The sequence below is a fragment of the Zootoca vivipara genome, chromosome 3 (genome assembly GCF_965207765.1).
Source record: "Zootoca vivipara chromosome 3, rZooViv2.hap1.1, whole genome shotgun sequence".
Classification (NCBI taxonomy): Eukaryota; Metazoa; Chordata; class Lepidosauria; order Squamata; family Lacertidae; genus Zootoca; species Zootoca vivipara.
Genome location: NC_142586.1, coordinates 85,598,451 through 85,612,431, shown reverse-complemented (window position 1 = coordinate 85,612,431; position 13,981 = coordinate 85,598,451). Strand labels below are relative to the sequence as shown.

General features: G+C 44.4%; 1 protein-coding gene across 1 annotated transcript; it reads left to right on the top strand.

Annotated features, from left to right (window-relative positions):
• Positions 1-8,853: 8,853 nt before the first annotated feature.
• Positions 8,854-13,175, top strand: LOC148686336 (endogenous retrovirus group PABLB member 1 Env polyprotein-like). The gene has a single exon (XM_088666589.1). It carries the CDS (start codon positions 12,051-12,053, stop codon positions 12,843-12,845), a length of 795 nt encoding a protein of 264 aa, XP_088522715.1. The 5' UTR covers positions 8,854-12,050; the 3' UTR covers positions 12,846-13,175.
• Positions 13,176-13,981: the final 806 nt, after the last annotated feature.

Below are 13,981 nucleotides of genomic sequence, written 5' to 3'. Positions count from 1 at the left end.
TAAATGAGCAATGCAAAGAAATAGAGGAAAACAATAGAATGGGGAAAACCAGAGATCTGTTCAAGAAAATTGGAGATATGAAAGGAACATTTCGTACAAAGATTACCATAATCAAGGACAAAAGTGGTAAGGACCTAACAGAAGCAGAAGACATCAAGAAGAGGTGGCAAGAATACACAGAGGAATTATACCAGAAAGATATGGAGGTCTCATACACCCCAGGTAGTGTGGTTGCTGACCTTGAGCCAGACATCTTGGAGAGTGAAGTCAAATGGGCCTTAGAAAGCATTGCTAATAACAAGGCCAGTGGAAGTGATGATATTCCAGCTGAACTATTTAAAATTTTAAAAGATGATGCTGTTAAGGTGCTACACCCAATATGCCAGCAAGTTTGGAAAACTCAGCAATGGCCAGAGGATTGGAAAAGATCAGTCTACATCCCAATTCCAAAGAAGGGCAGTGCCAAAGAATGCTCTAACTACCGCACAATTGCGCTCATTTCACACGCTAGCAAGGTTATGCTTAAAATTCTACAAGGCAGGCTTAGGCAGTATGTGGACCGAGAACTCCCAGAAGTGCAAGCTGGATTTCGAAAGGGCAGAGGAACCAGAGACCAAATAGCAAACATGCGCTGGATTATGGAGAAAGCTAGAGAGTTCCAGAAAAACGTCTACTTCTGCTTCATTGACTATGCAAAAGCCTTTGACTGTGTCGACCACAGCAAACTATGGCAAGTTCTTAAAGAAATGGGAGTGCCTGATCACCTCATCTGTCTCCTGAGAAATCTCTATGTGGGACAAGAAGCTACAGTTAGAACTGGATATGGAACAACTGATTGGTTCAAAATTGGGAAAGGAGTACGACAAGGTTGTATATTGTCTCCCTGCTTATTTAACTTATATGCAGAATTCATCATGCGAAAGGCTGGACTAGATGAATCCCAAGCCGGAATTAAGATTGCCGGAAGAAATATCAACAACCTCAGATATGCAGATGACACAACCTTGATGGCAGAAAGCGAGGAGGAATTAAAGAACCTTTTAATGAGGGTGAAAGAGGAGAGCGCAAAATATGGTCTGAAGCTCAACATCAAAAAAACCAAGATCATGGCCACTGGTCCCATCACCTCCTGGCAAATAGAAGGGGAAGAAATGGAGGCAGTGAGAGATTTTACTTTCTTGGGCTCCTTGATCACTGCAGATGGTGACAGCAGTCACGAAATTAAAAGACGCCTGCTTCTTGGGAGAAAAGCGATGACAAACCTAGACAGCATCTTAAAAAGCAGAGACATCACCTTGCCGACAAAGGTCCGTATAGTTAAAGCTATGGTTTTCCCAGTAGTGATGTATGGAAGTGAGAGCTGGACCATAAAGAAGGCTGATCGTTGAAGAATTGATGCTTTTGAATTATGGTGCTGGAGGAGACTCTTGAGAGTCCCATGGACTGCTAGAAGATCAAACCTATCCATTCTTAAGGAAATCAGCCCTGAGTGCTCCCTGGAAGGACAGATCGTGAAGCTGAGGCTCCAATACTTTGGCCACCTCATGAGAAGAGAAGAATCCTTGGAAAAGACCCTGATGTTGGGAAAGATTGAGGGCACTAGGAGAAGGGGACGACAGAGGACGAGATGGTTGGACAGTGTTCTCGAAGCTACGAACATGAGTTTGACCAAACTGCGGGAGGCAGTGCAAGACAGGAGTGCCTGGCGTGCTATGGTCCATGGGGTCACGAAGAGTCGGACACGACTAAACGACTAAACAACAACAACAACAACCACTGTATTCACTTTTCCCTTTGTGTGCTCCTTTCTCCCCTCTGCTCTTTCCACATCTCTGCTCTCCTTGCATGTTCATCATGATGAATAACTTTCACGTTTGATTGATCAAACTATAGTTCACTGTTATAACAGAGTCGGCAAACTATTGTTTCAAGGATTTGTCCAAATCAAAAATGGCAAACTAGGATCAAACTGTGGTTTTGCAATCTTGGTTTGGAAGGCTCACTCGAACCACAGTTCACATAATGATAAACAATGGTTTGATCAAACTGGGAAGTGGTTCATTAAGCCAGGCAAGAGAAAACGGAGCAAACAAGCACAAGGCTCGTTTCCAGTCCTTCAGACCATGCTATTTTCAAATGATGTCAGTGTGTGCTTAAAGAAAGAAAAGAAATATTTTGTGCATGAAGCCTCCTCCAGACATTTTTTACATACGCACAAAGCTTTTACTTATGGCACAACCCACTATTTCAGGAAGCATTCTTTTTCTCTGTCTCTGAGGCACCCTTTTAATAAATCAGAGCCCTGAAGCGTTTGTGAAAGGTTTAATTCTTGCTGATATGGTCTTGAGGTGACTGCTATTCCAATCAGCTTTGACACAGAATAAAACAGCATTTATTCTCTAAGTAATCCAAGAGCCTCTTCAGAATTCATGAGGTTTAAGGCCAAATAATTGCATTTATTGATCTTTACTGTGAAGAAATTTTCCAATCTAATGCAGACTTGTTTGGTGTTAGTGCTCAAATTAGGCCATGTCAAGAGTTGCTCTCCAACCTTGTAATTTATTTATTTTTTACTCTAGTGTGACTTGTGAGATGTTTTACTCACTATTAAAAATCATCAGTCCTGCCAGCAATTCTGTGGTATGACTCAAGGTTTTACACCATGTGGATTTGCATTGGCAAATAGCTCCTCAGTATGTCTGGCCACACACACACACACACACACACACACACACACACACACACACTTATATTAGTCATCCACAAAATAATTCTGCTTACTCAGAATTAATTTCCATTGATTTCTGTGGGATTTTTTTTTCAAAGTAAGGAATGATTTCGATTGTGGCCTGAAATCAGCAGTCATGGATATGCCAAAGCTCGGAGTCTAAATGAGCAATCGACTCCACACAATAATTTCCTGCACAGGGTACAACTGCTAGTGTGCTAGAGCCCTGATGGCCACTTCTTCCATTAGGGGGACCTAGAAAGAGCAGCTGAGGTGCGGTGGGGATGGGTGAACAGTCCTTAATCTTTTCTTCAGCTTGCCTTTCCCTCTGCAACACCCTACAGTCTAGGGTAGGGGCCTCCAGACGCACTGCATGTGGGCACTGGGCTTTAGGATACACATGTGTAATGTGTAGTTTCACTGCTGTTGTTTAACAGGATGAAATCAGTGAGTTCTGATACATTAGTTGTTGGGACACAGTTTCACTTGATCCCCAACAGGGGTCAGCAACCTTTTTCAGCCGTGGGCTGTGGGCCGAACTATATTTTGAAAAAATAGGTAAAGGTAAAGGGGCCCCTGACCATCAGGTCTAGTTGTGTCTGACTCTGGGGTTGCGGCGCTCGTCTCACTCTATAGGCCGAGGGAGCCGGCGTTTGTCTGCAGACAGCTTCCGGGTCATGTGGCCAGCATGACAAAGCTGCTTCTGGCAAACCAGAGCAGCACACGGAAATGCCGTTTACCTTCCCACCGGAGCGGTCCCTATTTATCTACTTGCACTTTTGATGTGCTTTCGAACTGCTAGGTTGGCAGGAGCTGGGACCGAGCAACAGGAGCTCACCCCGTCGCAGAGATTCGAACCGCTGACCTTCTGATCAGCAAGCCCTAGACTCTGTGCTTTAACCCACAGCGCCACCTGGGTCCCTGTGGGCTGTGGGCCGGACTATATTTTGAAAAAATAATGAACAAATTCCTATGCCCCACAAATAACCCAGAGATGCATTTTAAATACAAGCACACATTCTACTCATGTAAAAACACCAGCCAGGCCCCACAAATAACCCAGAGATGCATTTTAAATGCAAGCACACATTCTACTCATGCGAAAACACGCAGATTCCCAGACCATCAGCAGGCCAGATTTAGAAGGCAATTGGGCCGCATCTGGCCCCCGGGCCTTAAGTTGCCTACCCATGCCCAAGAGTAACAGCTAAGACTGCAAATTCAGGTGGGGGTATTAAAGAGATACAGAACAAGAAGTGTGATAACCTGCAAGGTCAGGGATAAAGTGCAAGTTACAAAGGAGCTCTAGCAACAGAGCTTACAGCCATGTCCTCATGTCTGCTAGATGGAGAGGTCTCTACAAGTCCTTCTGTTCACTGCAGTGTGTTGCTGGTGCCAACGTGGTCTCTCCCCTTTCCTTCCACTGTCGGTATTTGGAACTGAAGTTACGCCAGCTGGGCGCTAGCAAAAAGCGCTTGATACATCTGATAGCTGCTGAATGTATGTTGTTCAGCAAAGCGTTCCTTCCTTCCATCAGTAATATACTGCATTCATTTAAGATTAGCAATTCGTCATAATACCGTTTCCCCCTTCATTCCGAAGGATCCCTTTGAGGTCCAGTTCACTCGCACCTGCGATGATGCAACTGCTAGCAAAACCTGCTTTGGCGTAGTGCTGTAAATGGTTTGCTACATTCCTCCACTGAATCAAGTGGAAGGCTTCACATTTGTCACATATTGCTGGGCAGCTGCTACTGGCGCGGGAATATTTCATGCGATGGTAAATAGTTCCTACTACAACCCTGCCTGCAGCAGGTGGTACAGACCATGCAGAAAAGGGTTTGGGCAGCAAATATGCTGCTTTATGTATATAGCTTAGCTACAGTGATACATCATCCACTACCGCCATCATTTATACTGCTTAATTTCCAGAGTGCCTTTTTTATTACAAGAATAAAACCACACACACACACACACACACACACAATATTTAAATACACAATAAAGCAATCCCATCGAAACGTTAAAATAAACATTCACAGTGAAAATGTACAATAAGACAACACCATTAAAATAGCACGGCAATTAAAACAGTTAAGACAACAATTAAAACAGGAGGTTCAAGTCAGATCAGGGGAATGTTTGTCTAAAGCTGGACTGTCGGATTGCCAATGCCAATGAGGCCTCTCATATTTCAACCACGAAAGCAGTCCACAACACTGGCTCTACCAGTGAAGCCCACCTCTGTGTTACCACAAGCCACAAATCATCAGACTAAGGCAAAACCAAGCAGGTTCCATTTGTTGATTTATGTCCATACCAGGCATGGGAGGCGAAAATGGTCTTTCGGCTAACTTGGTCCAGAGTTGTTTAGGGATTTATATTTAAATAACAAGACATTAAAACTAGTTTGGTAGGCAGCTAATGCTGATGTCTTAGCACTGGTGTGATATGCGTCTGATAATGGCCTCAGTCCAGTATACCTGAAGGAGCGTCTCCACCCCCATCGTTCTGCCCGGACACTGAGGTCCAGCACCGAGGGCCTTCTAGCGGTTCCCTCATTGCGAGAAGCCAAGTTACAGGGAACCAGGCAGAGAGCCTTCTCGGTAGTGGCACCCGCCCTGTGGAATGCCCTCACACCAGATGTCAAAGAGAAAAACAACTACCAGATTTTTAGAAGGCATCTGAAGGCAGCCCTGTTCAGGGAGGCTTTTAATGTTTAATAGATTATTGTGTTTTATTCTTCTGTTGGAAGCCGCCCAGAGTGGCTGGGGTATAAATAAATATTATTATTATTATTATTATTATTATTATTAGGGGCACCACTCACTATCTGGGCCACATCATTCTGCAACAGCTACAGCCTCCAAAACAGCCATAAAGAAAGCCTCAATATACAACCCAACACATAGCTCTCCTTCAAAACCCACACTTCTCCAGATTTTATGATACAGTTGTACTCTAACAAAAAATGTATACCTCATATTAGGATAAGGTTTGCATTAAAAATGCATATATTAATTAAAAATACATTAGATTGCATATTAATCAAAACTGCATACAATAATGTGTTTATCAGGAGAAATTCACACCCAAAGCCTAACAAATTATTGCAAGGACCTTAAAATAATCAGGCATTGCTGCAGAAATGTGAAGAGCCAAACCGAAGACCGGAAAAATGAGAAACGAATAGAAATGAAAATTGACATGTTTGCGCATCCCTAGAGATGAACCATGCAGGTAGGAAAGGAATCACTGTAAAACAATATCTCCAGCCCCCAACCCACAAAGATGGGGCAGGGCAGAAGGAGAGAAATGACCAGAGGGCACTTGCTCGAAAAATCAAATATGCCTACTGGCCTAAAGAGGTTGGCAACCCCTGCCCTATATACCCACAGACCAAAGGTCTGGTAACAGTGGGAGAGGTTTCTATGCGTGGAACGCATCCTGATGCTCCTTAATTGAAAGCAGTGCTGAGCTATTGGCAGAGAGAAAGTATGCTTCTGCTCTAGGCAGCGATTTATGACAAGAGGAAGGTTTGTGTGTCATCCTAACATCTACTTCCTTTTGATTGACAGCCGGCATGCTGGGAACATCTGAGGCTTGTCCATTACATGGGCAGCTGTGTAAGGTACATACAGCGCCTCGGGCTAATGAAAGTGTAGGGGACTTGTTTAAATGTCTCCTGTAACAGCCAGTGACAGGCATATCAGCTATATGTGTCTGCCTTACCTTCCACATTCTGCTCGGCATTCAGCTGTCGTCTTGACAGGCAGTTCTGCATCCCTGCTCACACTGATCAAATGGGAAAAGCAGCAAAAACAAGAGGGCTGTATGAATGCTACTTCTCACGTGACTCTGTCCCAGTAGGCCAGGCTTGAGGCTCCCTCCATTTTTGTCTGACATTCAGTTCTGTTAAAGGCGTTGGAGCCCTGTTGGGAAAAGGTGGCAACCTTAAATATGGTGGGCGAGAGCATGGGGTTAGGGAGGGAGAGAAGGGAACCATGTGGGGGTCTTTGCCCTTCAGCTACCCTGTTTCTCCTAAAATAAGACGTAGCCATAAAATAAGCCATAGCAGGATTTTTAAGCATTCAGGGAATATAAGCCATACCCCGAAAATAAGCCATAGTGATAGGCAGTTTAACCTTGTAGGTTACACTGTACCATACTTAAAGACACCTCCTGAAATAAGCCATAGTGGGTTTTTTTGGAGGAAAAATAAATATAAGGCGGTGTCTTATTTTCAGAGAAACACGGGCTGTGGAGCAGCCTGAGGAATACTTGTGCCCCTCAGTCTAATTTCACGTAGGTGAGGGGAGGCCAGAGGGAAAGAGAAAATGGGAGGGGAAGCAAAAAAGCGGGAAATCACAATGCAAATATGAGGAAAGCAGGTCTGAATACTCAATCCCTTCCCTTGTTGCGAAGAGGGGAAAGTGGCAGGTGTGAGGGAGGCAGAGAAAGCACCAGTCACAGATAGTTTTCAAGTTCCTTTAGCCAGCACACATTGGTCTGTCCCTTGACAGACAGTACAGGTTGTATTTCCAAGTAAATCTGACCACCATCTGTTTCTTCATACAGGGTTCTCTGCTAAGCAGGCACTGAAAGTTGATGAAGACCTTGGATTAGTCTTCTGGAGAAGCTAGGATCTCTCCAGAATCTTCTACCTGGCCCTCTGTCAGGCCCTGTGTGGCTGAAATCAAATTTGCGAGACTCCCGACCCATTGGATTGCCTCCAGTTGGCAGCACTCAGTGAACTAGGTCCGCTGTCTTCAGTGAGCACTCAGCAAAATCCCCTCTGTGTATCCAAGTGAGCAATCATCTTTTCTTCAAAAACCAAAACCAAACCCTGAAAACCACAGTTAAGTAGAGCAGAACTCTTTCCTCTTTCCGTCTCCCATCACCCTTGTGTGGAGATGGGATGGAATTTTAAGCAAAGGCCTGCCTTGCCAGCGGTGAAAAGAGTTGGATAAGGCCACTGCACTTTACAGAGCAATTCCGTACGCTTCGCCTGATGATATCCATTCGTCCTGAGGGGAGATATTTGGTGAAGGAGAGAGACAGGAGATGGAAAGGAGATGAGAGGTGGTTTTGCTCCTTGTTCCCCAAATGGGAGAGGAATAGCTTTAGAGAAGGGGGTATCGGGTCAGTTTTCTTAAATGATTAATGCAGTTATTCATTCTGCTAGGGTCTGGAGCAATGTTACACCCTTCAGTGTTGTTTGTTCATTTATCGCATGATAAGAGAGCTTTTGTGCAGAGCCCTGTACCTAAAATTTCCTTTGGAAGTATTTACCCGTGAAGGAATGAAATGGTCCCACCATTTAGTGTTTGGTTTGATTATTGCAAAATGGTTGCTTTTTGTTGTAGAGGCTCTCACAGGAGGAACAAAAGTTCACAGAAAGGTTAGAGGTACACAAGAGAAAGTTCTGCACAGGAGAGTCAAAACTACAAGGGGATCGTTGCTCAACAATCTGCTGCGTGTTTACTTGACCAAACTTTCCCTTCCTCACTTATTACTTTTAAGAGGGGGTGGTTGTGGCCACTACTAAAAAAGGCTTTTAAAGCCCTCACAACTTCTCCAGCTACCAATCAACTGCAAATATTCCATTTTTGGATGAGGAACTCAAATAGATCAGGCAACTCAAGCATCAGTTGAATAACACTGATTATCTAGATCCATTTCAGACTGGGATTTGGCACAGTCTGTTTTGGTCACCCTGATGGCAGGAGAAGGACAAGGACAAGGACAAGGACAAGGAAAGTCCATTCTCATGGACTGCTTATTAGCTTTGCTGTCCTTCTGGGTCAGCTATTTGGGATGCTAGAGACCTTCTCATCCAGTGGTTCTTTTCATGAAAGCTCCATGAAAGCTATGATATGGCATACCACAGGGTTCCATTTCGTTCCCATCCTGTTCAATATCTATGTGACACTGTTGGTGACATCTGACACCTTTTCATCAAATACAGGTGAATCCTCACTACTCAGTGGAGGAGAAAATGCAACCCCCACCAATATGTCAATTAAAATGCCATGATGCAGTTTCGTTCCCATGGGGTCTCAAATTATTAGGGTGATAATGTAAGGCTGCAGATTGGAAGACGTTTAAAGTTTATTTAGTGTGGGAATGTACACAGGAAACACTCTGTGGGAAAATACACAGGAAACACTCTGTGGGAATGTACAAATGGAGTTCGCTGTGTAAGGCACAGGTTTATTGGGGGTAATCAATCAAGTGACCACTGGCGCCAGCCTGTCTGTTTACACATCTTCCTTGTTTGCATGAGTCATGTATAGGTTAAAAGGTTAATGTTTTTTACGAGGACAGAATCCTTAATAAAGGAGCTGAGGCTGAGAGGCAGTGAGCGCACTTCGCTCAAGCACTTCGCTCAGCACTCTGCTCATGCTCTCTATCTGAAACTCTTGACTCTCGTCTCATGATTTCCTCGCACCTAAGAGTCGGCTGGTTCTCCGACAAGTGGTGCCCCGTGTGAGGCTCAAAAGTTCTACGCCATTGTTGAAAGGACGCACGTCGTGGTCCTGCATCAGCTACTCACCCGCCCGGCAAGGGTTCAGACGTCTACCTCATCTCAGGATCCCCGGTGAGTTAGCTCCCAGCTGTTGCTTATCTTTCTCTTCCTGCATTTACAATGGGCTCTTCGCTTTCCGTGCCACAGAAACGTTTTCTTAAAGACTTAAAATACCTGCTGACTTCTAACAATCAGCATGCCTCAGAAGACGATCTCATTGCTTTTATTCATACTGCTTATGAGCACTGTCCATGGTTTCCGGAGGATGGAACTTGGGAATTAGATTTTTGGGACAAACTAGGTGAACATTTTCATGCTCATCCCAGCATTGGAATACGTGTCTTAACTACGTGGGGGAAAATAAGAGCATGCTTGGCACTAGTCGTGCCAAAGAATATCTCTCTGGCAGCTGCTTCAAGCCTCCCCTCTGCACCGCCCGCATGCACGCCTCCCCCACTGAAGCCTTCTGTTTCTCCGGCATTGCCTGCCCCCATGCTTCCTGGTCCGGACCCACCTAATTTAACTCCGCCAGGAAAACAGCAACTTTCTTTGTCTGCCACCCCACCCCCTCCAGCCTATGTCTCTCAGGTTTTGCCTGCATTTCAAAGTACCATGCCCACTGTGAAGCAGGAGGGGGGGAATACTACAAGGCTCCAGGAATCTCTTAAAGCAGCAGCTCCTTTGCTGGCTTTTGAGTCTACTGTGATTGTGCCTGCGGGACCTGGGGGCGGGGCACCACGGCACGAGCAATTTGAACTCCGATACATCAAAGAATTGTATCAGTCAGTAAGAGACAATGGATTGCATTCCCCGTATACTCTTGGTCTCTTTGGCACTATTTTTCAACAGCAATTATTGCCAGAGGATATCAAATTACTGGCTAGAACAGTGCTCAAACCAAATCAAGTGATCATTTTTATGCAAAGTTGGACCTGGGCTTGTCAACGCCAAGTCCATGATATCCAAACAAATTTGAATAATGCTGCACAGGCAGCACATGCCAATGCCGTTGCAGCCTTGGCAGCAGGGGCACCCCCCTCCCTCCCCCTGTTATGTTAACTCCTGCAGACGTCCTGGATGGTCTCACAGGAGCTGAAAATTTTTTAACAACTGCGCAGCAATTGGCTCTGGATCCTCAGTACTGGGACGCCACAATTTCAGCTGCCCAGGAGGCTTTGATGTCTGTTCCTCCTGTGAAGTTAGGAAAAGGGGGGCGATGGGGGAGCGTGCAGCAAGGACCCACTGAACCTTATGGCGCTTTCATAGATAGACTGTACAATACCCTCAGACGCCAGGTTCAAGATACAGCAGCACAAGTAATTATCAGACAATTAGCCTTTGATAATGCCAATGATGACTGTAAACAATCTTTGCGCCCGCTGGTGGCTACACCTAATGTGGCAATAGCCGACATGTTAAAAGCCTGTCAATCAATCGGCTCTGAATCCCACACAGCAAAATTGCTTGCCGCTAAAGACATTCCTGAAACATGGGTGCACCAGCTGACAGAGGATCTCACCTCTGCAGGGCTTAAAATCGCCCCGGAAAAAATTCAACGCACCCTGCCTATCACATACCTGGAACACAAGGATACACAACAAGCAGCACCCCCCCTGATACTGCAGCTGCATTTTCCAGCGGTACTCTGGCTGGTGGATCTACAACTGCTGTTAGGACATTCGAATTGGGCAAAATCATACATAGACTTGCCAACGTGTGTGCTATCACCTCTGTACACTGCCCTGAAAGGACATAAGCAACCGGCAGACATCACACCGGTAACCCAGGATATGCCTGGTATGGAATCAGCCCTGGCAACGATTAATCACCATCTGCAAAAATCTATGGTGGATCGCCTGGATTCCACAGGACTATTGTCATTGGCTGTTTTTGCCACAAAATTGCTGCCCACAGCTGTTCTCTACAGGCCTGCAGAATTTTCTCAGTCTCGCGTTTGTCTTGTTGAATGGCTACACTTGCCCCATGCACCACTGCGGAACGTACATACTTCTCCAGCAGCTGTTATGGACGTTGATATCAAGGGAAGACAATGAAACATCCGGATCCAGCATGGCGTGGCCCTGTACTGCTGATTACCTGGGGACGTGGATATGCCATCGATGGGGACCCTCTGTGGGTGCCAGCACGCTGTGTATGACCCTGGCAATCATCTACAGCTTCTTCTTCAGCCCATTCAGTCGCAGATGCCGCTGAGGGAGGAGGCAGACCTTTCTACACTCTTTCTGGAGGACAGCACCTGTCACCCGGTCTGAAACACCATTGCACCTGGCGGCATCGTGCTCTAAATATGGCTGCACTCCGTTAAGATCACCTTCCATTTATTCGATCTGCAAGCCATTATCGCTCTAGGCGTGCTGCCATTTTACAGAAGTATCAAAGACATGACTCTTATCATTCCATATGGAATAATAATACCTATGTACAGGATATTTCTCAGTTTGCGATATTGCTTAACTGTTCTGATTGTTGGATTTGCTTACATATTCCCTCACAGTCAAGTCATTCAGGGGATATTACTGCATGGTATTCCTATTAATGATTCTTTTAGAATTAGTAATAATATGAGAGATAATCGTATTAGTTCACCCCCTGTTATATTATCATTATTAGAAGTAGCTCCACGATGTTTTCGTTTTAATCACGATAGTAGCAGATTTTTAGGTCATTATCCTTATTGTAATTGGACTTATATATTAATGGTAGCTCTTGTTTTCTTAACATCACTACCCAAAGCGGCAGGCCCAAGGTAACAATTAATAATGTTACCAGATACATGACATATTACCAACAGGCTACATGCCGTGATTTTCATTCATGGTTTGATTGGATGAAGAAGAGTTGGAGATCCACATGCGTGTTACAATCAAATATGTGGCTTTTGTGTGGTAAGAAAGCATACAAAGAGATTCCCTCTGCCTTTTCAGGGACTTGCACTCTAGGGGTAGTGATACCACTGGTGTATAAGTTAGATGCTCTTCCTCACACCCGCTTGCGCAACAAACACGAAGTCAATGCCCCTATAACACAATATACTGACACTCAGATAGCTCGTAGTATTTTGCCATTCTTAGGAGTAGCAATGAATTATAGGGATTTGCATCACTTAGCTAACTGGACAGAGGCTTTGTTCAATGACACAGTTAAAGGCATGAAATTGATCAATACAGAATTACAGGATGTTATTTTAGCCTCGGAAAGAGGCGTATGTGCCTTAATACATAGTCATTGTTGCATGTATGTGCAAGATAATGGTCCTAACATTACTCATACTATACAAGGAAAGGAGAACTTGGTGGCTGCACGGCACTTCCAACCTGCCGTGGGTTTTGATCCATGGGAATGGCTGCTGTCTTGGTTGCCTAACGGTGCCTGGATCAGGAAAACACTTTTGACGCTTATAGGATTAGCCTGTGGCTTGGTTATGTTATGTTGCTGCATTCAATGTTTACCCTCCCTCTTTGGTCAATGTATGACCTGGTTTCAGGCTGCACACCTCTCCACTGGAATTTCACGTGGAGCCTTCATTGCGAGGTATCAGCGACTCCCTATCTGGCTTCCCACGTGTTAATTTACCCTGTTGCTTAAAAATAAAAAGAAAGAGGTGATGTGGGAATGTACACAGGAAACACTCTGTGGGAAAATACACAGGAAACACTCTGTGGGAATGTACAAATGGAGTTCGCTGTGTAAGGCACAGGTTTATTGGGGGTAATCAATCAAGTGACCACTGGCGCCAGCCTGTCTGTTTACACATCTTCCTTGTTTGCATGAGTCATGTATAGGTTAAAAGGTTAATGTTTTTTACGAGGACAGAATCCTTAATAAAGGAGCTGAGGCTGAGAGGCAGTGAGCGCACTTCGCTCAAGCACTTCGCTCAGCACTCTGCTCATGCTCTCTATCTGAAACTCTTGACTCTCGTCTCATGATTTCCTCGCACCTAAGAGTCGGCTGGTTCTCCGACAATTTAGAAAAGAACTGTAAGATTAGTAGTTTTTAGCAAAGGATTTGGAAGTAAAAGGAGGTTGTAGAAGAGAGTTAGTCAAGTTTATTATGTATCAAGATTTAGTTAAGGGTTAATATTGTATTGAATTTTAAGATTTAACTAGAATAGAATTGTATTTTGAGATAGGTATAAGAGATTCACAGTATTGATAAGGCATTAAGAGTATAAATAGGTTTAGATAATTGATAAAAAGATTGGAATTAAGATTTGGAAAGTACTAAGGAAGTAAGATAATGAAACGTAGTTGGGAGGGAATGGAGGAAGTCGACAAAGATTTGTGATATAAGATTGATTTGATATCTCTTTTTATTGTAATGTTGGTGTTTTGTTTTGTTGTGTATATTCTGTGTTTCTTTTTCTGTTTTTCTGTTGTGTTTTTATAAAATCAATCAATATATATTAAAAAAAGAGATAATGTAAGGCTGCAGAGGGCAACCAAGGTGCCACTTGAGGCAGTAACAAAACCCCAAAAGCAGCCTAATAAAAAAATTCCTTCAGTAGCACCTTAAAGACCAACTAAGTTTTTATTTTGGTATGAGCTTTCGTGTGCATGCACACTTCTTCAGATACACTGAAATAGGAGTCCCCAGGCGCTTATGTAGAGAAGGGGTGGGGAGGGGGTGGGGAGGGGAGGGGGTATCACTCAGAAGGGTGGTGGAAGTGGGTGATTGACTGACTGATAGCTGTTGATGACCGAAAAC